At 36.8% G+C, this 24317-nt stretch overlaps 2 protein-coding genes across 5 annotated transcripts in view; one reads left to right on the top strand and one right to left on the bottom strand.

Moving 5' to 3' along the window:
- The window catches only part of spp1 (secreted phosphoprotein 1), a 74793-nt gene that overhangs the window by 1105 nt on the left and 49371 nt on the right, over window positions 1–24317 (top strand). The gene's annotated exons all lie outside the window — the stretch shown is intronic.
- Window positions 227–22433, bottom strand: sh3bp2 (SH3-domain binding protein 2). 4 transcript variants are annotated; one of them, XM_088435215.1, is made up of 13 exons: window positions 22384–22433; window positions 11931–12070; window positions 8982–9084; window positions 8753–8870; window positions 8547–8614; window positions 8377–8462; window positions 8229–8306; window positions 5727–6480; window positions 4719–4842; window positions 3339–3394; window positions 3042–3117; window positions 1798–1857; window positions 227–1683 (listed from the first exon to the last, which is right to left on the bottom strand). In XM_088435215.1, the coding sequence occupies exons 2-13, from the start codon at window positions 12064–12066 to the stop codon at window positions 1558–1560; spliced, it is 1785 nt and encodes a 594-aa protein (XP_088291341.1). In that variant the 5' UTR covers window positions 12067–12070; window positions 22384–22433; the 3' UTR covers window positions 227–1557. The 4 variants fall into 4 exon arrangements, with proteins under 4 accessions (XP_088291341.1, XP_088291338.1, XP_088291339.1 ...); XM_088435212.1 differs by lacking the exon at window positions 22384–22433 and adding an exon at window positions 17140–17440; XM_088435213.1 differs by lacking the exon at window positions 22384–22433 and adding an exon at window positions 17140–17440 and having other exon boundaries at window positions 4719–4839.

The raw sequence follows: 24317 nt of genomic DNA, 5'->3' as shown, positions 1-24317 counted from the left end.
CAGACAGCGACCGTAACTGATGGCTACAATCATCTGGAAACATCTTCCACATTTGGTGGCACACACACAGTCTCTGAATAGGTCACTACCCTTGCTGAATATATATATATATATATATATATATATATATATATATATATATATATATATATATATATATATATATATATATATATATATATATATATGTGTGTGTGTGTGTGTTCAAGATTTTTTTTTTTTTTTTTTCGATCGAGTAGTACCCTCACTGGACAGCGCAGTAGTTTTTGTTTGTACTTATTTCAGGAACGTATTTTGAGGGCAAATTAACAACAGACCAATGGAATAGCAATATTTAGCAAACACCAGCATGATGTTTGTGTTGCCTATCTGCCATCTGCTTTTGAACAAAGAACCTTTCACTTGTACAGTATATGATGACTGTGAAGCTAGAATAGGATGGCCTTGATGAGTAATTCTGTTCATCAAAACATCTGATTTGAAATACTGTTGCAAGGTCTGTATTTGAAGGATGGTGTCACATGTTCAATTATGATATGACTATTAAATGTAAATGTGTCGGGGGAAGTTGAAAGGTAAAAATGACAGCAATGAAACTGTTTTCTACTGATGCAATGATTCTGTTTTAGGTGTGTTTTTTCCTTTATTTATGTTTTTTAATGTGTTTGAAAAAATAGTGCAAAAATAAATTACAAAAATATAATCAACCTAAATATATAGGCCTCTCCATATGTAAAATAGTCATACTTTCCTTACTGGGAAATTGGCACCAATGTTTTAAATGAATTTGATATTTTATATTTTGTCACCAGATGTCGCTGTAAAAGATATTTGGAACGTTCCAAAAGATCGATTCACTTTATAAATTAATTGTTCCAAATTATTCAACCGTGCCATTGTTTCTTTTCTGCCATCCTAACATAAATGAAACAAGACATGATTTGGATAAACTGGCAACGCAACCAAAAAGGACTGGTGACAGCGACAGCTAGGCGAGAGACAACGACAATGGTCCGACAAGGAAAGAAAATAAACCGAGAACTAACTAACTGGAATTGTGTCTGTTTGAAGCTTCAAATATATTATCAAAAAAAAAAAATCCCAAACTATTTTACAAATCTTGCCTAAATACTGAAAATTCCACAACAATATTTACATTTTCATACATTGTTTCAGATGTATTGATCATCATCATGGACAGTAAATATAAATACATTGGGATGACCAGCATTAACATTTCACATACGTATAAAAATAGCTCATTCTATGACAGCCCTTGCCAGCCATTGTCAGGTTCTTAAATTTTGTTTTCTCTGCCCGAGTGACACAATGCATATTTAACTAGCAACAAGAGACAACATGTCAGTCATTTTAACACCTATAAAACCAAATTTTAAAGTGCTATATTGATCAAAATATTTTCCATAGCCACACTACAACATCTGTGTGATATTTAGCTCTCTATGGCCATGATTCAATTCTGATTTAATTTAAAGCAGGTTTGTCTTCATGGTAGTCAACATTTTTGCTTTTGCAAGTTCTAAGTTCACGTGGTTCTTATTTTGAGTAAGGTTTCTGTAGGCAAAGGGAGTCCTGGTGAGGCAGGGGATGGCTGTAGTAGTGTTCAATCAGGGCTGAAAGAGTGGGGAAGGTCACATCAGAGTCCAGAAACACCTGATCACCCTGTGATTTAAAAAAAAAAACAAAAAAACAAAAACATTTCATTGCGTGACATTTCAGTGCGGCATCTCTCATTTTATATGGCAAATATGAAAAGGTATAAGTAGTTTTTTGTACCTCTTCAAACAACCGGTAGTTTCTGCCTTTCCCTACGCTGACATCCCATACCACCAGCACCTGTACACATTGGTATGTTTGTTAAAGCATTACTTTTGTTGGAAAACTAAATCAAAGCATAAGCTGAGGACAAAACACTGACTTATCAAATATGTATATCGTACTGTTAAGTATAGACCAGTGGTTCTCAAATGGGGGCACTGGTGCCCCTGGGGGTACATGAAGGAAGTTCAGGGGGTAGTTGAGATTTTAAATAAAACAAACAAACAAACATGCAAAAAGCCTTTAAAAAGAATTATTGAAATAATTAAGTGTTTCAGAAAAATCTAAGGTCATAAAACAAATTTTATTTTCAGTGGGTTATTCAATTTCGTTATTTTAAAAAGCCAGATTCTCCCACATACTAGAATGATTCGAGCCAATTTATCACTGCTACCTTTCGTTACCTGTCAAGTTAATGATTTATTTTTCTGAAGACTTCTCTACTATGATCCCAAAAGAGGACACTTAAAGTTCAATATTTTTCGGTGGACAAATATTTATTTATAATTATTTCTCTTTGAGAACAGGTCTGACACGTTATGTTGATTATTTTTTTTTTTTGGGGGGGGGGGGAATATTTATTAACAATTAAGTTAACAAATTATTTTCGCGAAGAAATCTTGACTGCAATCCCAAAACAGGACGCTTTATGTTAAATAGTTTTCTTTGGACAAATATTTATTTTCAGCTATTTCTTGTTGAGAACAGGTCTGACACTTATTTGATTGTTTGTTGTGGGCAAATATTTATTAATAATTAAATTAATGATTTATTTTATGAACAGATTTCTACTGCAACCCCAAAGGAGGATGCTTTATGTTTAATATTTTTCTGTAAACAAATATTTATTAATAATTATTATTTTTTTAGAACAGGTCTGACACTTTAAATTGATTATTTTTTGTTGAAAAATATTTATTAATAATTAAGTTATTTCTTTTTGATAACAGATTTCTCCTATGAGCCAAAAGGAGAAACTTTAGGCGGATTATTTTTTTGTGGACCAATCCAAATGAAGTTTGAAAGGGTCTAAAGTTTAATATATCGGACACTGATGTCATGTTTTAGGGCTTTTTTTTTTTTTTATAACCCCAAAAGGCTTTGTACTGGTTAAGGGGTACTTGGCTGAAAAGATATTTTAGAGATGGTACATCACTGAACAAAGGTTGAGAACCACTTGTATCGAGTATATTTTCTTTTACCTTTGAGGTTTTGGTTCCAGAGTTTCTAATGCCATAAAGTCCATTTTGTGGAGAAACAGAGGTCTCCTTAAATAACCTGCAGGAACAGACATCACAAAGTTTGAGAAGTGAAACAATAAGCACTAACACATGCAGTAATGATATTTTATTAAATTAGGTCAGCACTAATGTCGCACTCAAAGAATCTCAGAAAAGTAGTTGGCCACTAGAGAGAAGATATATTATTGGAAGACAGTTCTTTGGCAAATCTATATTGCAAAATGTCCAACAACATAAACATTTTTTTCATTGTCATACTTCTCTACAAAGCTGGTTTCTGTTGAGTCAATGAAAACAGATTCCGGCAGATGCATCTGGAAATAACAAAAAAATAGTATGCATTACTTCAGTTTATATATGGTCTTATCACACTGCATCAAGACACATCAATGTGTAAATGTGCGAGTAGAATTAAAGCATACTTTCAGTTGTTGTTTTTGTTGTTGTTTTTTAGTTGTTTTTGTTTAATTTAGTTTAGTTATGTTTTATTTAATACTCCAACTTAACATTGCCAATGAATCTATGCACTCAGTTCCTTATATGGATAAATAAACAGAGGTGGGGATAATATATATTTTTTGCTGGTCTGTCATTCATCGGTGCTCCACCGTCCTTCCGTCTTCAGTCCCCTATTTTTTTCAAGCCAAAAAATGTAATTATTTGTCTTTTCCCCCTCCACAAAAAAATAAAGCCTCCATCATCTCACTAAATAATAATAATAATAATAACAATAATAATAATAATAATAATAATAATAATAATAAACCCTTCTTTCTACAATTTGGCCTTAAACAAAAAGCAAAAGATAAACTTAACAGCCTTCAATTCATCAAATTAATCCAAATCATTCAAATTAAGTAGATGTGATTAAACAAAATCAGCTACCGGCAATCATACACCACAAAGCCTGTTTATGTTCAAATATATATACTGTACTGACAGAACAAGACTGCCGATAGCAATCATATTCAATAGGGAACATTGTTATGCTTTAAATAGTTTTTAACCTCTGCAGCCCATCCATCCATCCATCCATCCATCCATCCATCCATCCATCCATCCATCCATCCATTTTAGCCGCTTTAAAAAAACATTTTAAGTCATGGTCACATACATAAAACAAAATTCACATTTGACGACACTTCATCTGTCACATTCACGACAGGTAAAAGGTTTTACTTAGCTTAATCTATAAGATAATGCTTTTTCGAGGCGGTAATAAAAATTGCTCTTCCGCTTTTCCTGGCTCAGAGGCAATCATAGTATCACTTTGTGCACTTGAATGGAAAGGAATTCCAGAGTACTTTGCTCAACTATGTACGATTTATTCATTCAAAATTCATGTTCATCAAAATATCACAAAAATCTCCCAATAATTTATTGTAAATTAACACCAATAAACTGCCCACTTCTGTAAATAAAGTTTAAAATATGAAAATGGAAATTTAAAAATTGAATTAGCTACACATTTTTTTTTAACTATTGCATTATATCTGAAATTAAGGTTTGAATATTTGATGTGACATAATAAAGTATCCAAGTTGGACTTGAATAGGCTCACCGTATATGGTGAGATGTTTTGATCATGTTCACAGTAATTCAAGTATCATTCATAAAAATGACGTCAAACTTTCTTACGTCATCATAATCCCCATCGGAAATGTCTTCTTCGGTGTACTTGGTCAAATCTTGTTTCTCCTTGAACTCCTGACCAATCTTGTCTCCCGATGAACGGAAACTCTGACCTTCTGGTGCTGCTCTTCTGGTGGAAAAACCACATTACAAATAGCAGGACTGCCTCAACCAGAATGCACTGTACTGTACAACAAGACAGCACAGTATCCCTTTTATTTTATGTGAAATTATGTTGAATAATAAATCAAAAACGGAGTGGCCTTCCTCTAGAAAAAAAAGCTGAATGAATTTTTTTAATTTTTAATTTTAAAATTTTTATTTATTTTTTTTACTACCGGTAGTTGAACCTTGATGCAGTTATTTGTGACTTTTTGGTTTTATATCATGAGAACATTGCTAAAACAACAAATATTTTGCTGGCCAAGACTTTTTCACAATATTTATAGAGCTGGAGAAAATGATCTTCAGTGTTAAATAATTTGTTTTCTGAATTAATGCAAATGGAAATGATTTAATATATTTTTCAGCTATCATTTCAATGTGTGGAATTTATCTCCAGGCTTTTGCCCTCATAATTCCTATATATTTATTGAGCTACTATATGCAAGTGCACATAGTACCCAAGCAAAAAGGTTGGCACTGACAAAGCAATAGTATAGTATAGTATAGTATAGTATAGTATAGTATAGTATAGTATAGTATAGTATAGTATAGTATAGTAAAGTAAGGCAGAGCATAGTATACAGTACATATAGTGTAGAATAGTAATGTAGAGTAGCCTATTTAATTAAATGGAAATTAAAATAATTAAACTGATTAAGTTGCACTTTCTCCTTCACATGTGCTGTTCATTCTTATGGGTATAGGACAGCAAGAGAGAATCTGTTCATTAGAACAGCTTAGCATCCCTTAACTCATCAGTACGGCACTAATATTAGTCATTCTTGTTTCTTTTATGTTTATTTTGACAGCCAAATTGAATATATCAGCCAAATTGCAAGTGAAACTTACTGGAGGGGCGTGCCTTGCATTCTGGGCTTGTTTGAAGGCAGTGGAGGCTTGACTGGTGGTTGTTTTATTACAGTTGTACTCTTGTTGTGCAGTCCAGGTGGAAGAGGAGGAGATCGTGGTGGGCGACACGGTACCGGCGGGTAGCTGGACGGTGTCTGAGTTCGCAACACAAGGTGTGCCATTCGAGGTTTTAGGGTCGGGCTGTCAAAATTTGCAGCATTTGTCAACGGTCGGCTCGGCTTGCTGCGGCTGATGTTTGGTTGCGTGAGGTGGTTGTTGACAGCAGACAGGTTGCATCCAGCGTCGCGAGAGCAGTGGCCTACATCAGTGATGAGTATCTTGGTTTCTAGCTTGTCACAGATGGGCAGGGTGGCGGGGAATTGGACTGAAACAGCTGATGAGGGTCTCTGGGGTCTTCTGTCAGTCCCCAGCGCTACCGCCGACTGTGCTCTGCTTTTCAGTGGTCGCTGTGAATTGGGGGGAGGAAGGGGTGGCGGGATAGGGGATGGGTGATTGTGCAGCTGGGCGGTGTAGGAGGGAGGAGGAGGAAGAGGACCTTTGTTTGGGTCTTTCAGAATGGGAGGCGGTATCAAGGGAAGAGGTTTTTTCAGGTTTGCAACAGGTTGGAGTCTGTTGTGCGATGGGACCGGTGGTGGTACAACTTTATGGCTGTCAAAGCAGGGTCCCACATACTGCTGAGGTATCAGTGGAACAGGGGGAGGGGGGTAACAAGGTGGAGGCCCAGTGGCTCGACCTTCGAAAGGAGAAACAACGTTTTATGTCAGTTTTAGGCAGACAGTAAGGTGTTTTTATTGTCAAATTGCATCCGTCAATTTTTATCCGATAATGAATTTTATAGTTATGTTATGCCATGAGTTTTCCACCTATTTTCATCAATGTTCCACATGTGAAATGGTTTTACAGTCAAGTAGCCACTAACTGGCGCAAAGCAGTTTTGGATGAAAAAAAAGACTCAAAAGAGAGGGTTGTTTATGTTTAGGATTCAATCATTTTGAATAAGGTTTTCTAGTGATTGACTGGTGATGCTTTGTGGCAATTCTGACATAATGACAGTTTGCATGGAACCATTCTGAAATGGGGGGCACAGAGTTTCTGGGATTTTAATGTATACGTTTTTATGAACTTACAATATATTTTGCTGAAATGTTTACATATTTTAAAGATTGTTTTTACCATATTTTTGTATGGATGGTACATTTGACGTATATTGTAATATCTCAGATACCTTCTGATATGCCTTCACGTGTACATACAATAACATTTTACTAAACATGGCTATGCATGTAAATTCAAATATATACCCTTTAAAGCTTATTTTTTTTAGTCTGTTATAGTTTCCACAACATTTTAAGCAGCAATCTCTATATAGTATTCCAGAGGGAGAGGATGTCCTACTGCAAATGTCTGCTACAGCAATTAGTGCCATCCCTAAACAGATTTAGAATTGCCTTTGTAGAGTCTACTAGCTGGGCGCCAAGCATGACATAAAACTCCGCAGCTCACTTTAACATCGTTCCTTGCAGTGGTCACAATAGTTATTGCCTGCCATCACTGCCTGTAGTCCAACCATTTTATGACAAAAGGCAGGACCCCCAACTAATCGAAGCAGCACCCCCTTTTTTTTTGTATACCAGCTATACAGTGATAATCAACACATTCTAATCTATTCTATAAACAGTGTTGCTCATTTGCATATAATAACCATATCATATCACGGCTTGTCAAAGTACTGAACCACACATATATGGTGGCATTTGAGTTGTTTTCAAAGTTGGCAAAGGATTTGTCCCCTTAGTGGCAGTTTACAAAAATGTATTCCATACTCTGAGTAATGTGTATTCCGCCTACAGATGCACAATGCTACAGAAATAAAAGACTCATTTGGTTCAGCTCTCATTTGAAACATAAACCAAAAAGTCAAAACTCAGTTGAAAGAATAACACCATCACATATAGGAAAGTGCCCACCGTTGTGTTAATCATTTTTAAAACTGTGTTCAGTATGCAATGGCATATTTGTTTATTACACCTAATGTTGAATGGTCGTGTGTATTTGTTGTTGACATACAACTAATACGGTAGTATCATTTATTCAGTAAAAGCATATGGCATCATTGGATTCCTTCTGTTGTGACACTGGTTCTTTTTCCGAGCTATGCCAGAAGATGGCAGCAAAGCAGTACTCAGTCTACTCAATATTCAAATGGGCACAAAAAATAATCTATAAATTGTTTAATCTCTATACTAACGCGTGCAAATAAACGCCTCTTACAATTACACAGTTCATTTCTGTACCTATTATGCAGTAAATTAAATCACTAAACAATGATGAATTTAAAAAAAATGGATGTAGAACAATGTTAACAAAAATATTAATTTGATCAAATTTAGCACACATTTTCAAACATCACTTATGTATAAGATCTTTATTTGCTTGATTTTCACTCTGGGGGTGATGTAGACGCGAGTGTGTTGTGCTTACTTGTACACGTTGGAACACTCTCACCATCTGGTTTCAGATAGTCTTCCTCATCTTCATCGTTATCATCCTCACCATAATCTACATGCAAAGAGGATTGAATAGCTCAGTAGTGAATTCATCCAAAATCTATTTCTTCTCCATGTCTTACCAGTGTCTGCATTATTGATTGGGTGTTTAATATCCAAAGGCCTTTCAACAGTTCCATAGAAACTGTCTGCATCAGAATCAGAGTCACTATGGCAACAAAGACAATGTTATCACTAAATCATATGCAGAAAGCAAATGAAACATTAAACCGCCCAGTCACGGTTATGTTACCTTGGAATTTGGGACTCTTTTCTTTCATTATAATGATCAATCTCTCGTCTCAATGATCGCATCCATTTCTGTATGACAACATAAAACATAATTTGTTATGTTGGTGTACATACAGTATGCAGTCTGACTGTTTATCATTGCAAAGTTTCAATTAATCATACAGTATAATACATCTTTGTAACACGTGTGGGTGTGATTGCTCGTACCCTTCTTTCATCTTCACTGGCGGCAGAGAAAAACCATGTCCTGTGTTTTTTACTGAAGTGGATCATTTTAAATGGAAACACATTATTAGATGTTGTCTCCTCTGCTGCTCTCATCACTCTGTGGGAGGGGATGAACATAATGTAGCATTACGTAATTTCCTTTCTTAAAGTGTCACATACAAATCTTAGCAGCTCTATAAAATTAAAAGAATAAGAGAACTCTGCAGACCTGTTGTAACCATTTAGAGAGAATGCTCCCTGTGGTGCAGCAGATGTACTACTTTTAAAGTAGTACACGCATCCCTTGTGTACGATGATATACCTCAATGGCCCTGAAAGAAAAGCAACCAATATTCACTTACTGGCCACATGAGGTATTCTAGGGCAGTGGTTCTCAAAGCAAGGGTTTTTGGCCTGACTGCAGTGGGTCCGTGAAATAATTTGGGTGTTTTGGAACTGATTTAGTTTATCTTTTAACAGCGTTGACACCGAACGCGCGAACCAAAGCGCGTCGTTTACGCTCTGGCGTTTTGTCGCGGGGTCAAGATGATCACTTTTGTCAAGTTTTTGTCACGCGGGGGGAGCAGAGTGAGCTTGCTGCGAGCTGTACAGTGGACACGGAAAGGACCTTCACTTTCCTGGGATGTAGCAGAGCCAATATTTTCTTGTACAGCACCTTTATTCTTTTTTTACACCGCATGTCCCTCGCTTTGCAGCAATACTCGTCTGCTAAAAAAAAAAAAAGTTTCAACCTTGCAGTCAAGTGGCAATACTGTGCTAAATACAGTGTTGTCAATGCTGCGCTATTGTTATCTTGGCACAGTAACTACGGTTCAACAGCTTTTAAAAGAAGGAAACAAACGCTGCACATACCAGTTATTACAAGTTCCCCCTTCCACCATTCTATAAGCCAGGTGAGTGCTTTTGCTTGGCTTGGTTTATGTATTGAAAGTTCAGTTGGCCGTGTTGGATAGCTCTGGGTGACTGCAAACCCGGCCGCCATGATTCATTCCTGCCCCCTTTCTAGACGTTGAACGTTCCGAAGCTGATTGGCTGTTACGACTCGACGAGTGACGAAAGTTAAAAATGTTTAACTTCTTGCGTCACGTGTAGTTACGCGCCACGTGGAGTCGCATTGCACCGCATGTTGCCTTTTTGGGGGAAATTGACCCGGTTTGTTATAAGGAGGCATGCAATTTGCAATTTTTATTTTCAAAACTTCAGTATACTTGTTGTTAAATTGAATTTGTTGCTGAATAAAAAGGGCACTGATGTTTGGCTTAAATGATTTTTTGTTTTGTTTCTGCAAACATTTGTGAGATTTGCTTTCCAAAAGGGATCGCTGACTCCCAAATGTTTGAGAACCCCTGCTCTACGGCACACAAATACACACTTGATATTCTGTTTTAATCAATAACAAGAGCTGTACATGTAATTGTAATTAAAGAAAAAAAACAATGAAAATACGTAATGTTAATGGTACTCTACGCTATTTATAAAACAGGGTGTTGTTGGAAAAAACATTGCATTGCATTATATTAGTACTATAAATGTGAAATTGTTGTACCTCTATTGTACCTTTCTACACTCTCTATACAATGGACACAGTCAGTGACCATTTAAAACAACAATACAATCTCTGCTGAGATAAATGGTTTGATGTAGCTCTTTAAAGGTATGGTACCAATGCAATACAGTAAATACCAATACCAAGAAGAATTACACAGGACTTGACAAACTAATATGACATTATGATGGCCAGAACAGTGATGCTGCTGGGGGATCCTACAAATTTCTTCAAGTATTTTACAGTACTTTGCAGTACAGTATTCAGAACACTCCTTAAGCAACTGTTGGAACTGTCAAATAATGAAAACCACTTGCTGTAACAAAAATTAGTTAATGAAGAGAAAGTTTGCTATGCTGGGTTCTGCTGAATTCTCATTCCTGTTTACATGCATCTGCTTCCAACAACAGTATTCATTGCGCCAGCCCTTTTTAAAAAAAATATCAAACAAAGGGTTTGGGTTAGGGCAGACAGGATTTTTTTTCACTAACCACCATCAGTGTTTCACTACCAGGGCATGTTGGCACCAACCCTAGATAACAGTATGGCAGAGCAGCTGTGGTGGTCACATTGTGCATACATTACTTTGCTAGAATGCCAGATACAAAACCAAGCCTAGGCAAGTGGCACCCAACAATGAGGACACGTACCAACAATTGCTCACCAATTTGAATATAAAGTGGGTATAAAGTGTCTTTTAACAGTAAGTCGGTGTTGCCTGGCATCTACTTGCTTTTTTTATCAAAAGAAACAGCAATAAAGATAACCATTTGGTAGCCATTTGTTCTTTTTTGGATAGCCTTAATTGACCATAAGTTGCTGACTTTCACCAAGGCCAAGAAGACTGCTGGTCTGGCCGGCAGCAGCGTCAGAGTTTTGCCAAATCGTTATGTACTACTGACATTCAACATGTGGCTGACAAGGACAACTTTGTCATTGTTTCGAACAATGGCTTGAACCCGGGCCTGGAATAGTAGATTATGGAGCCATGGCAGTGGACCAAGCTATAGAATGAACAGTTCAGGCCTACCAACCAACCTCCACTCTACTGCATCTACTGTAGAAGACAATGTGTTTGACACTAATGCAACACTACTGCATGACATAGCCGAGGGCCACACATGCCCTGTGGGGCTCAATTTCCTGGGACACAAACAGACAGATTCTGAGCTAATACTATGGTGATGGATTTAGTTTGTTTAGTGAGTTTGTTTACTTAGTTTCATTTAGTTTGATCAGCCCTGGCCTCTGTGATTTCCCCTGACTATGCCTGGGATAGATGCCCCTCCTTTGAAGTACATTTGTTGAAGTGACAGTTACTGTACACATGTCATTTTCCTTGAAGTACCACTGCTTTTTCAAATGTTTTTTACAATGATTTTTTTTTTTTGCAATTGGTGACAGGAGGTTCCTGGTTTTGGATTAGAAGGAGTGGCTCTGATTGCCCAGTTACAAGTGTGAGTATAATAGATTAAACTAATTGAGCATTATGAACTGCTGTTGTTTCATGTGGTAAACAGTTGACGACACATTCTGACTACATATGTGTCTATGGAAATTGGATTATTTTTGTGAAAAAACAAAACAAAAACAATCTCAACATTTACTCACATCTCATGAGACTAAACTGGCTGGCTCCCTTCTTGTGAAGGTATCCTGACATAGAAACTCCTCCAGGCATAGTGAGGAGGTTCTGTGCACCGATGGCTCGCATTGGCACTGGCCAACACACCTCCAGAGATGACATGGTTCTGCATGAAAGGGAAAGGAGGTTTGAGGAGGAACAACAATGAAAGTGAGACAGTTTAGTAGCAAAAGGAAGACACAAAGCATATCATAGTAAATGGAGAAAAACAAATTCTTTCAGCAGTCAGGGAGTACATACCTCAAATTGTAAAACAAATGAAACTGTGAATGATAAGCTCTTTGAAGCAAAAATGGTCAATAAATGGCAATACACATCATTTATGGGAAGCCGCATTAACAGAAAAGGCAGATTCTGATGTTAACGTGTAACTACGTAACAAACAAACTGCTTGAGTCATATTTAGAAAAGACAAAATGAAATTCAAACATACTAATAAACGACTGTATTAGTAGTTGATAGACGAGCTTCATTCACACTAACCGCCCCTATGGTTCCTCCAAGAATGATTATTTTCCTCAATACAACACTTCGAAACAGATATACAATAAATACACATTCAACCCTCATTGTCCTTTTTCTCTATATATGACTGAACAAATTTAGTCCAAGCACATTCTAAATGCAATAATCATGCCATGCTTAAGGTTTATTCTTTTTCAAGACAATACATCGTAGCTTTATTTATATAGCACATTTCAGGTAACTCAATGTGCTTCACAATTAAAAAATACACCATCTTAAGGCATTTACAAAGCCATAGCAGTTTACATAGCAGTTTAGTGGTAGTTTATTAACATTAGACACAAAACGCATACAGCGAACAAAGAACCCAAATACTGTATAATGCCTGTGTGTAAACATTAATTGTGTGTAAGACATGGATACATAATTGTTGGTTTGTGGACAAGCAAATGTGGACAATGAAGCAAAAAATAATTACTTACTCTAGAGTCCACTGCATTCATTCTATCACACCATTACACTCACTCAGATCATCAAATGTTAGTTGCAGTTGCAGTTTGGTTGGGCCAGATGAATGCCAGAAGCAACGATCCCACGTCTTTCAATACACCATACGAGAAGGCGAGACCTGCTCTGTTGCTTACCTCCGGTCAACATTTGTTTTGATGTTTCACTGCGTCGCTGTCTCAGATTGACGCGTAGAGGTGACCGCCATGTATAAATGCTGTCATTGGCTCTATTGCAGGACCTCTAATGGACCCAGGTGAAGTTCACCAGACTTATTTTGCCTTCTCTCTTCCTCTCTTCATGTTGACATAGTTAAAATTCTCTCTGACTGGAAACTTTTTCTCATGCACGCCCTCCCTCACACACCTAAACTGAGATAGTTCCCTGACTTCAGCACACAAACAATCTGAGTTCTAACAGGAAATATTCATGCCAAGTCTTTCAGCTGAGGTTTCATGTAATGTGTGTGGGTGTGGGGGTCAAAATAAACATCCCAAGTCAAACCCTTCATCTTCAAATGAGTTTACGGATAACTTCCAGTTTATCAGCAGACCCCAGAGGATAAAGGGTGGATGGTGATGTGATGATGTGTATGTAGCCAATAAAGGAAGGCAACTACTCCCTTTCACCGCCACAGTACAAAACTGCATAAACATTTGACTCCATCTGCTGCAATCCAACTGCATTCCTAAATACCAACGTGTTCTGTGTTAGTAATAAACTGCAAGAGCTGTACGAGAGTTTTTGTAATATCATAGCAATTGCATAAGACACAAATGACAATGTGTATTGTGTAAACAGCAATATTGTTATCACTGACTCTGTCGGTCAAAAAATAACATCTTCTATTTATCTTTATTGAGGCAGTTGTATTTTTCTGTGTGTGTACCTAGTGGAATCACTCAATATACCGGTACAGTCAAACATAATATATATATATATATATATATATATATATATATATATATATATATATATATATATATATATATATATATATATATATATATATATATATATATATATATATATATATATATATATATATATATATATTTAATAATTTAAGTGTGAGTAGTTTGTTATTATATTATGTATTCATATGTTTAAAGATAATTATATTTAAAATAGTTTTCCTATTATATACTGTTGGACTATACATGTTCTTTTAAATACCTATAACAAACAGGTGCTAAGTAATTAATGTAATTGCAAAAGTATCAATAAAGCAGAACTAGGTGGCAGTATCTGTCATGAAATACTTTAATATATTAATATTTAATAATTTAAAATACTTAATGGGCTGTGGTACTTTAATTTTATTGTGCAATGGTTAGCTTGTGACATGTTTGAATGATTGCCTGAAAAAAATAACACTCTTCATTTCCAATGGTAACATTTACCCACCAACATCAGAGAATAGATTGTGTAAAATTGCACTTAACCACTTTGTGTTTAAATAAATAAATCTACCCAGCATGCCTAGAGGAACTGCATTGAGAAATGCATTGAGAACACATGAGTCATATTGTAATTTGAAAAGCTGACAACATTTTGGCCAAAATTGAAACGACGAGTCAACCCTCAGGAATGACTTGGCAGTCAGTTTAATAGAGTCCGAAAAGGAATGCAGACAAAAATGAGAAGCCAATCATTCATCAGGGCGTAGCAACAGCAAGAAGACACACAGAAGATATGTGTGGTTTGTCCTCTGGTGTGAGAACCACCACTATCATCATCTCGGTGCGGCAGAGGTCGGGCTTCTCCTTCTGTTTATCAACTGGTGGGCTGGATTTCCTCCCCAAATCCAACCCAAAGGGAGCACACCAAACTAAAAAGTAATAGTGCAGTAACTATCTGACATTTTCATTTTTATCATTCATTTAATCATTCTTAGGAATGATTAAAATGTTATTCACCAGACTAACTCACGAAAAAAGCTGCAGAATATACTGTAGCTGCTTCCTATTCATGCTCGAGTCTTCTGACACCAGCCAGCCCTTCGTTTTCTGCAATGTTCATCTTTATTAGGGTGGCGGGTGACCTGGTGCCTAAACCTCCTGAGTTGGGGCGAGAGGCAGTTTACAATCTGGGCTTGTTGCCAGTTAATAACTGGACACCCATAAATGAGTTTCACCCTCACATTAATACCAAAAGGCAGTTCAGAGTCTTCAGTGATGAAACATTCATGTATTTGGAATCAACCTCAATATTATTATTGAGTTTATTGATTAGGTAGCTCTTTGGGCTCAATTTTTGTTGACAGTGCATGTGTGCTGGTGTTCTAAAATAGATACATTGTTATGTACCTAGTTGATTATAACAATCAACTAGGTACATAACAATTGCTGGTGCAATCCCAGTTCAGCGTATTTGAGAATTCGACAATCATTTGCGTAATGCGGGATTTTCCAGCATATTGAGAACATTTTATTTCACACGCTATGGCACATGTGACAATTTAGTGGCTGAACGTAGACTAAATGTTATGTCTGCTGAAAGCAGGTTTAACTTGTGGTTCAGGTGATGGATTGCATTTTGGTAAATTTGCTTCAGGTGCAGACAGAGTCTGCGCTATGGGCAAGTGTGATGAATGACATTGTATTTTATTCATAAATATAGCAACTGCATTCAACCCTCTGAATCATTGCAGGAATGTATTCAATGAATGCCGCCATTCAAGTCAAGTTGCCAAGTTAAATATCATATTTTCAAGCACACACTTTACATCACGTAGATAATGTTACAAGAACGCAAAAGCTATGAGAGTTTGAAAATATATGGAGAATATGTGGTATCAACTTGTAGTGCCAAAAACATTTATGACAAAAGATATAGTGAATAGCACTGGAACTAGCTCTCACCACACACTAAGGAAAAACGAATTGATATCAACGCAATAATGAGTGAAACTGAAAGAGCACAAGGCAGGAAGACTGAAGAATTAAGATTTCACGCCCATCCTCCCCCTCACGGGAGAGAAACTAAAACCCTTCCTGGAAATGTCCCATTTTTCTTTAACACAAACCATTACCCAAGCAAAAAGGACTTGGCAAGGAGCTTTATCTCAAACAGATAACATTACCAAGAGTGAATACACAACAAATGATTGAAACATCTTTTTTGGTATAAGTGAGAATGTATAAGTGATATTACAGACATCTCTGAAAAGAAATGCCCCAGGAACAATGCCCGAACAATACAGAACATTGCTCTTGATATCATAAAACCGCAATAATTTACACTGTTTTAAATGATTAATTATTGTTACCCTAAACCAAATTTTGCTCATTGAACTGAAGACTGTGATGCATGCCACCATCTTGAACAATCTAACATCTCATGACCTATCCTATGTATATTTTTTAAAGGTAAAGAAAGAGCAGAGTTAATCTATGTCTTTGATATTTTTGAAGTATGATCTCATTTCCCGCACACATCTTGAAGAAATTCCAAATTCTGAGAGTGGGTGTTTCATTTTAAATGTTCCACTGAACTCGGAATCTGAAATAAGAGGCGTGCATAAATAACCTGACAGTAGAACTTCTCGGAAGGCACACAATTCATTTCCTCACTTATGTGCAGTACTTACTGCTTTTTTTTTTTTTTTTACAGTTTACAGGCTCATGAAAACTCATTATCTTAAAAGATTTGAAGGCTATATGACAAACTTGAAATAATTCATAATACAGTGCTTAAGTCAGAATTGACCTTCTAAAAATGATTTTTCAAAGTGTTTATCAAATTTATATAGTATACAAAGTGGATGATGTACATTCACATTTTAGGTTTCAGATATCTTAGATATCATACGTATCACAATTATTTTAATTGGATTAACCACACCTTTGACTTTTGCTGAATAAGTTAATTAAAAAGTCTTTTTATCACTATTTTTTCCATGGAAGTTTGAATATCTTGTAGTATTTTGTTTTTTTCCAGGATATTAGGGAATTATCTCTTTGTTTGTGTTTCGGATTGATTTTTAATTGTGTTTTTTTGGTTTGTTTTTTAATTTGAAAGTCAACAAACGTAGCTGGATGTCTGAACCTACAAGAACATGCCCAGCTTGTAGCACAATCCAAAGTTTGGAGATCCATTTTTCAAGTGCAAAGATTGTGGAAAACCTTTAATGGTTTTCCACAATCTTTGCACTTGAAAGATGAAGTTGACCCTAATAGTGCCAGGAAGGTTCTTACTTACATGACATCCCTCTGTTCCTGAAAACACATCCCGACGCTCGGCTTGGAGCTCCTCACAGTGGACTTCCTCATAGATTGAACATACATGCCGGTGGTAGCAAATCCCAGTAAAGCATATTTTTTTTGCCTCACGTAGTTTGATGGCGCTTGAATGTCTAGTTCAATCGAACGAGATTTGGGAAGGTGGAGTCCATTTTGAGAGAAGCCGGAAAAGAAGCAGAATCATTTGCCAATTGTTACGAGATGATAGATTGTAAAGTTATAAAAATGTACGGAAGGTCAAAGTAAGAAAAAAAGGGCAATGTGTTGCATCTTTGCTTAAATTCTACAGCTGGGTTTTGAAGTCTTCAAACTCTGTCACTCATTTCCTGCAGGGGTTTCCTTTTGATTGGTTGGCTTCTGGAAGCGGTTTCCTTCCTGCCTCAGTCACAATGCGATTGGTTCGCAGAAAAAAACCCATACCTCTATACAAACATGCACTTCATGCAGACACAAAGGATCTGAGAAAGATAGGGGACTTTCCATCCTTTGCAGCACATCAAAAATGGCTGTCAACCAAAAGAGATGTTCCTTTTTTTAGTAATTCACCAAGAACTCTCTGTACTGTGACGCCACTTTACACATGGATGTATGCCGCAAGTGTATCTTGACCCTAATGAATCATGATAGCATTTTGTATTTCATTATAACGTAAAACCGCATTTATACAATGAAACTTTGTCACATCTCACAGCATTCAGTCTGATGTGAGCTTTACTTAACTAGACTCCCAACTGCTTTCTTGACTCTGAAGCTTTCAACAAAGAAACATATTGAGTCTAATGAAAATGTCAATCTATATTGAACAATAGAAAGGCGCTGAAAAATAGAGAGCATAAAATGCCAGACCTCAATCACAGCAAAGCATAAACAGTTAATAGGAAGTGCAACACTCAGAGGAGTAGTGAAACTAATTTAGTCAGTATTATAGCCTCTGATGAAGATAGGAGTCCTGTATTTATCCGTAGCCTAACTGAAAAGGCCTTTTAAAAATTAAGGGCGTAATGATGTAAAGAATTTAAATGGAAACTAATCGTATTGTGAGCAGTTCTGTGTCCATAAGCAATGTATCAGTCCCTGCTGCATCTTGCAATTCACCCAAAGTCTGCTTTCAAACAAGCGTGAAGGCAGAACTGCACTGTTTGCCAGTCAAACACAGGAAACATGTAGACAATCATTCACACTTCAGTTCACGTCATCACAGAGTGGGAACTGAACCCACGCTCCCTGCACGGAAGTCAGGTAAGTAACCATTAGCTCACCAATGACCTCTAACAAAATTAAACACATCTTTGTTAGTTATCCACTGTTATGTGAGCCGATACTATACAAGTCGACCTCACATATAAGTCAAATTTCACCCAAATTGGGGGGAGGTGGGGCAGAAACGAGACGAGTGGGAGGCAATGTACATGTGCGTCGACCCAAATGCTGAAACTAATGTTGCAAAAATAAAACACTTTGAAGTAGCAATGCTTTATTTTTTGACTCAATTGAATTTGAATTTATCGAAAAGCTCTAAGAGTCATCATCACTATCTGACATGCCAAATAGCTCCTCCCATTTAAATCCCGGACGTGCTCTTTTTCCTGCTCGCTATTTGCGTAAACTTGTTTCTCTTTCATGAGTAGTCATCTTTGGACCCATCTAATTTGTTTGAAATGGGGTCTTTGGAGATGTTTTGCTGGTCATCTTACTTGGGATGTTCTTTACCCAAGTGAGAAATGTGAGATCAAAGCATGTAAGGTTGCCCGTCACTGCCCCCGCCCCCTCCCCCCCTCAAGTCAAGCCGTCTTTTTCTTTCCATAATGCGTCAAAGTTCACCCGAACAAATTATCCATGCAAACTCATTGTTCAAAACAAAGAGGCGATGAGGCGATGAAGTTTATTTGAAAGTGCAAACACGCTAAAACAGATGCATACTATTTAATATTAGAGGTTTATATAATAATTTTAAGTCATGTAAACTTCCCCCAAACATGGGAGTTGAAAATTTGTAAAAAGAACCTCGACTTGTACACAGAGAAATACAGTAGTTAATTGGTGGCAGACTGGTTAGCATGTTCGCCCCACAGTTGTGGGTTCGCTTCCAGCTCAGGCCTTCCTGTGTGCATGCATGTTAACCCCGTGCCTGTATACCACCTACTACCCAAAGACAGCAGGGATATGCACCGGTATGTGTAGATAAGCAGTCAAAAATAAGCGCTTACTAAGGCTGTTCGTGTCTTACATTGCTTGCAAGAGTGCAGTTTATTTTGACGCCTTAGGTGGTATTCTCAAAACTATAATGCAGTGGCTTAACATTGACCCGTGTATTTTGTTGCACTTTTAGCCCAAAAAGCTGGGAAAAAAAGGATCTTGTGATATCTTAGTAGTTACTACCCGGTAAATTTGTCTATCTTGCCTGGGTAATTACTAAAACGTATATATTGTTTAGTGATATAATTGCCAAAGAGGAGCTATTAATTTATTGCATTGGTGCTGAGCTATATTCAATTACAGTCAACATTAATATACAGCTACAAGAGCAGATACGCTGAAACGTGACATTTGAAAGTGTGACTACTTCCTGTTACAGTAAGTTACCACGCACGTTGTCTCAAACCACAAGGTCTTTGTTATCAGCAAGCACCGCAAGAGACAGCTCAGACAAGTCTCATGAATTCAACTGAAATTATTCCGTGTCATATTATTCTCAAAGGTTTTGACAATCAGAGGTGGGCATTTTACATTTTTTTGCTGGTCAGTGAGACAACCCGCCTTCCGCCTCTGTCATCATTGTTCTGCCGTTTTCAAATTGAAAATTGTAATTGTCGGTCCATCGCTTATGGCCATCACCAATGCCCTGCTCCCAAATAAAAGTAAAGCTTCTTTCATCCTACTAATAAATAAAGTAAACCTTTGAATAAATACCATTAAACATGTCTCTCTGCAGTTAGGCCTTAAAGAAAAAACAAAAGCTAAAATTTAAATTCATCCAAATAAAGTGTGTGAGCTAAAAAGTTTGTAATAAGCAATCATACCTTTCGTGACGGACCAATGGACAGTTCGTCACTACTGACGAACTGCCCATCTCTGTTAATGATTTAATTTAGTAACTTTTAATTTCTTTTAAGGTAAAAAAATACTGTCATTGTTGTGACAAATGAGCGACTCTTTTTGTGAGGCATCTACTTTAGTAAACACAATGCAAATTTGTGCAAAGGTTTATTATTCACACTATTGATGTTCTATTAATTTCATTCATCCTTAAACAGAAATATGATTAGGGATAATTGAGTTCAAGCCACATAATCGTTTCTATTATATTTCAGCTATAACTACCTGTTAAAAACTTAGTCTGGATATCCAGAGGTGATGTTTTGACTATCCACCGCAACTATTTAGTAGACGATACAGCAGGTCATCTTACAGGAATTATTGTGTATCTGGTTTATACCACAATCCGGGAAACAGCATTCTTCTCACATCATTGTGATCGGCAAACTGCTTCACTTAACATATGCATGTACCTGTCTTCTTGTATTTGTCTTGACTTAAAACTTAACAAAATGCAACATGCTGGAAAAGATGAACATTTGTTCACTCAAGCAGGTTGTAATGATACCATGGGCAAATCCTGCCTACAGCACAAAGCTGAACTCCCAAGTCGGATTTTTTGTAAAAAACTAATCTGTGGAATTCAACTGTTTCATGATGTGTCAGGATGGCCCATCTCAGACGTTCTCCTATGTAGACAACTAATGTGGCAATCATGGTTGCCTGCTGTGGTCAAACATCTGTCTTGTTTAAGCTTGTGAAAACATTTCCAGCTAAATTTCCCTTCTGTGTGTATGTGTGTGGCTGAGTTTGGATATACATCTTGGTAGTTTGAAGTGATGCAGGTGGGATTATTGTTTCATTTTTAGCCTGTCTGGAAAGCGTGAAGTTCAAGACGAAAAGTAAACAGAACCGCATTTGATTTTTTTATAGACACACAAGATATGTCAGATACCAACTTTAGCATTCATGAAGCTGATTTCGTTGAAAATGCTAAGTGAACTTGCTAATCCGGTACTGCGAGGTTCTAACAAGGACTTAAAGTGAAACCATTACTTGCAGTAAATTAACGAAGCTTAAGATTTGGATGTGTGCCAAAACCATTGACTATAACACCACACTTATTAAGAAGTGGTAAGACAGTAGCAGGGTAGCGCATGGGAAGATATTATTGAAATGAAAAAGTGAAACCAACAAGCACTGCAAAACATAAAATAGGTCCAAAAAAAAACTTTTACAATGAAAATCAAATTTTAAAGTGGAGTTCAATGGGTGGCTGCCAAGCAAAATAGCAGTACAGGCAGATATAAACAGAAAAAAAAATATATACATTTTGACGCTAGAAAAGGTATACAGGCCTAAGTAATACAATTAAGACGTTCTTGGACTTCATCAGGAACCTTCAGCTTCAGGCACTAGGTCCTGTCGCCCCCAGGGACCAATGAGATCACTGGCATATGTTTATTGAAAAACACTAATGCATTACTGATAGTTATACTTTTCCTAATTATTGTAAGAAATCATAAATATGATCAGTGCGTTGGCATAAATTAATATACTCAATTAAAAATAACTATAATCTCATTCATTGCCAACCTGGTTAAAATGTAATTTTGATTTAATATAGTTGTCTATTTACGTGAAAAACTTAACTTATTCACCGCCAGCCTAGTAGAAAGGAATCTTTGATGTCTGCAGCCATGAATGGCAATAAATTAGTTAAATGTAATATTATTAAAATTATTTTTAGCAAATTTGTTCCATAAGAAGTGTATATCAAACGGGTATCTATTGGCATTCATCAACACCCAAGAAGGGTTGGGGTTAGAGTTTAAACATTTAAAAAATGTTGGTGACCCCTTGAATAAGCCCCTCCTCCCACATCCTCACTGGCCTTCACTCATACATGTTTCACAGTCATTTTCACCTCAGAATATATGCAAATTTTCTGAATTTTAACAGTCCCCTGGTCTAAACATGATCAAATATCATTTTCTTTCCAACAACCTTATTATTGTTATTTTAATCTCACAGTGTATGTCTTGGCAGCCCAGCTTCCAGCATTCGTGATTCACAGCAATGTTACACTTTCTCTTCATCAGCACATAATGTGGAATTATAAATGTTCTGAAGGATGGAAAAGATTTTAATTTTGAAGGAAACTCACCCATCTAGTGTAGCGTCAGTTAAGCAGCTCCTCTGCCTGTGTCATTGTAGCTCTCAGTCCCACTGAGTGCCAGCCCAGTTCACTTCCTGACACAGCTATTCAGAGCCACAGTGTTAGGGCAGCCTCCATCATGCCACGAGAAAAAAAATAGCTGTGGTTTTCTTTCAAATGGTTAATTAGACCATCAAAAGGAAACACAGTTCCGTTCATATCCCAAATCCATACTGCAAGTGTGCTGGGTCTGACAACAGTCGGATTCTGAACTTACTTCCCCTTTAGAAAAACTTCCTCAAACATCTGGTCAGTAATTATGTCAGAAACACCCACGCAAGAAGAATTTATTTGAATAAATACAGACATGAAGTCAAAGGGTATTTTAAGATCAGAATTGGTTGGATTTAGATTTGAAGTCATTTTATTTCTTCATCAGGAGCTAAACATTCTACTTTACTATGCTTATTCACTGAGGAAAATTTATTGAGGATTACTGGTGGTGGATAAGCCTAATTCAAGACGACAATGGCGTCTTGGTTTTGTTTTTGTTACAGTAATGTTTTTCTTTTTTTTAAAATTTTTATTTAAACATAAGAAAATGAACTATTTATTTAATGTGATAATACAAAGTATGACAAACCTCATCATCTGTGCACCACTCAAACTGCATTCTCATGGAATGGATGAAATTTAACAGTCAACTACCCCCCCCCCCCCCCCAACTCTCGTCAGAACTGGAATTTTAAATCATTTCGTCAACCATATGCTGTTTTCCTGAGTAGCAACTTGATGAACAATTCAGTCTTAATTCAGTTACAGTTCAAAGAGCTTTAAATGCTCCTCGAAGACCATGCAGCCCCACCCCCCTCCCCAGATCTTCATGATTGTTCTTGAAACAAAACCGGAGGTGATGGCCCAGAGGGATTTGTTTTATCTAAAAATAAGGCTACTGAGAAAGTTGGAAGCAAGTCGAAAAGCAAACATTGGTTGGAATAGCAATAATCAGTAAGACCAAATGTCAAAACGGCAGAATTACTGTAGCCAGAAAAAATCAATGAATTTGGGAAAATTAAGCGGTTCTGGATTCGTCTGTCACAGAGAACAGGCAAGACTTTATTTTTATTTTATTTATTTTTACTTTATTTGCGGAAAAAAGGAAGAATCCAGGTTCCATTTTGCAAGCATGAGAATCAATCTTAGTGGCAGGGATGGAACAAAATCCCTAATATCTAAAATAATGCACACAATAGCACAAACCAGCGACATTCTGACAAAGAATTACTCTAAATACTGTAGAAACTACTATGATTTATTTAAATTAATTTAATATAAATGATCCAAGAACACAATTACAGGAAAAAACAGAAAGACACGATTAATACGAAATAGACAAGGAGCAACATTATACAATAAGACAAAACACACAAAACCTTATCCAAACAGTCCAAATTAAATCAACAGTTCAAGTGGAACTCAGGCATTCAGGCAGAAGATGATAAGACAAATAAGATTGTGGTTCTGGAAGTGGAACTGGGGCATTAATAGTGAGTTTAAATTTTATGTGCACCTGACGTCCATTTGCCATCATGGGCTATTTAAGTGCAGCCGGGACAGGGGAACGACGCTGGACTTTTCCCGAGACTGCATTCTTTGTTGGTACTTTTCTTAAGAGTGTTTTTGAGTGTTCTTTCCGCTTTCCGTAGCTACCCTTCTCCCGGGTGAGACTTAGTCACATTGACTCGTTTTTGCTATGCCTCTTTTTGTTTGTACCTTTGATGTGATGTGAGAGAGTTTCAGTTGTACGTTGCATTTTGCCTTTTGTTAATACACATTTTTTGTGGAACTGAGAGACTCCGGTCAGTGTAGGTGTTCAAATTATCTATCCCCTTCCCTCGGGTTACAGGTAACCATAAAAGCAGGTCAAACAGACTCAGAGACTA

The sequence above is a fragment of the Hippichthys cyanospilos genome, chromosome 15, assembly GCF_059441005.1.
Source record: "Hippichthys cyanospilos isolate Australia breed blue-spotted pipefish chromosome 15, RoL_Hcya_1.0, whole genome shotgun sequence".
NCBI lineage: Eukaryota > Metazoa > Chordata > Actinopteri > Syngnathiformes > Syngnathidae > Hippichthys > Hippichthys cyanospilos.
Note: the sequence above shows the minus strand (reverse complement) of the source record. Positions and strands in the feature narration are given on the sequence as shown.

What these genes read in the sequence shown, in the direction of transcription:
- sh3bp2 (XM_088435212.1), bottom strand. Translation starts at nt 17,225, where the DNA reads ATGTATGTTCAATCTATGAGGAAGTCCACTGTGAGGAGCTCCAAGCCG. An exon ending in CCGATGGGGATTATGATGAC is followed by an intron (nt 3,395 to 4,718) that starts GTAAGAAAGTTT and finishes TGTTATTTCCAG; the next exon opens with ATGCATCTGCCGGAATCTGT. An exon ending in GAAACCAGCTTTGTAGAGAA is followed by an intron (nt 3,118 to 3,338) that starts GTATGACAATGA and finishes CTGTTCCTGCAG; the next exon opens with GTTATTTAAGGAGACCTCTG.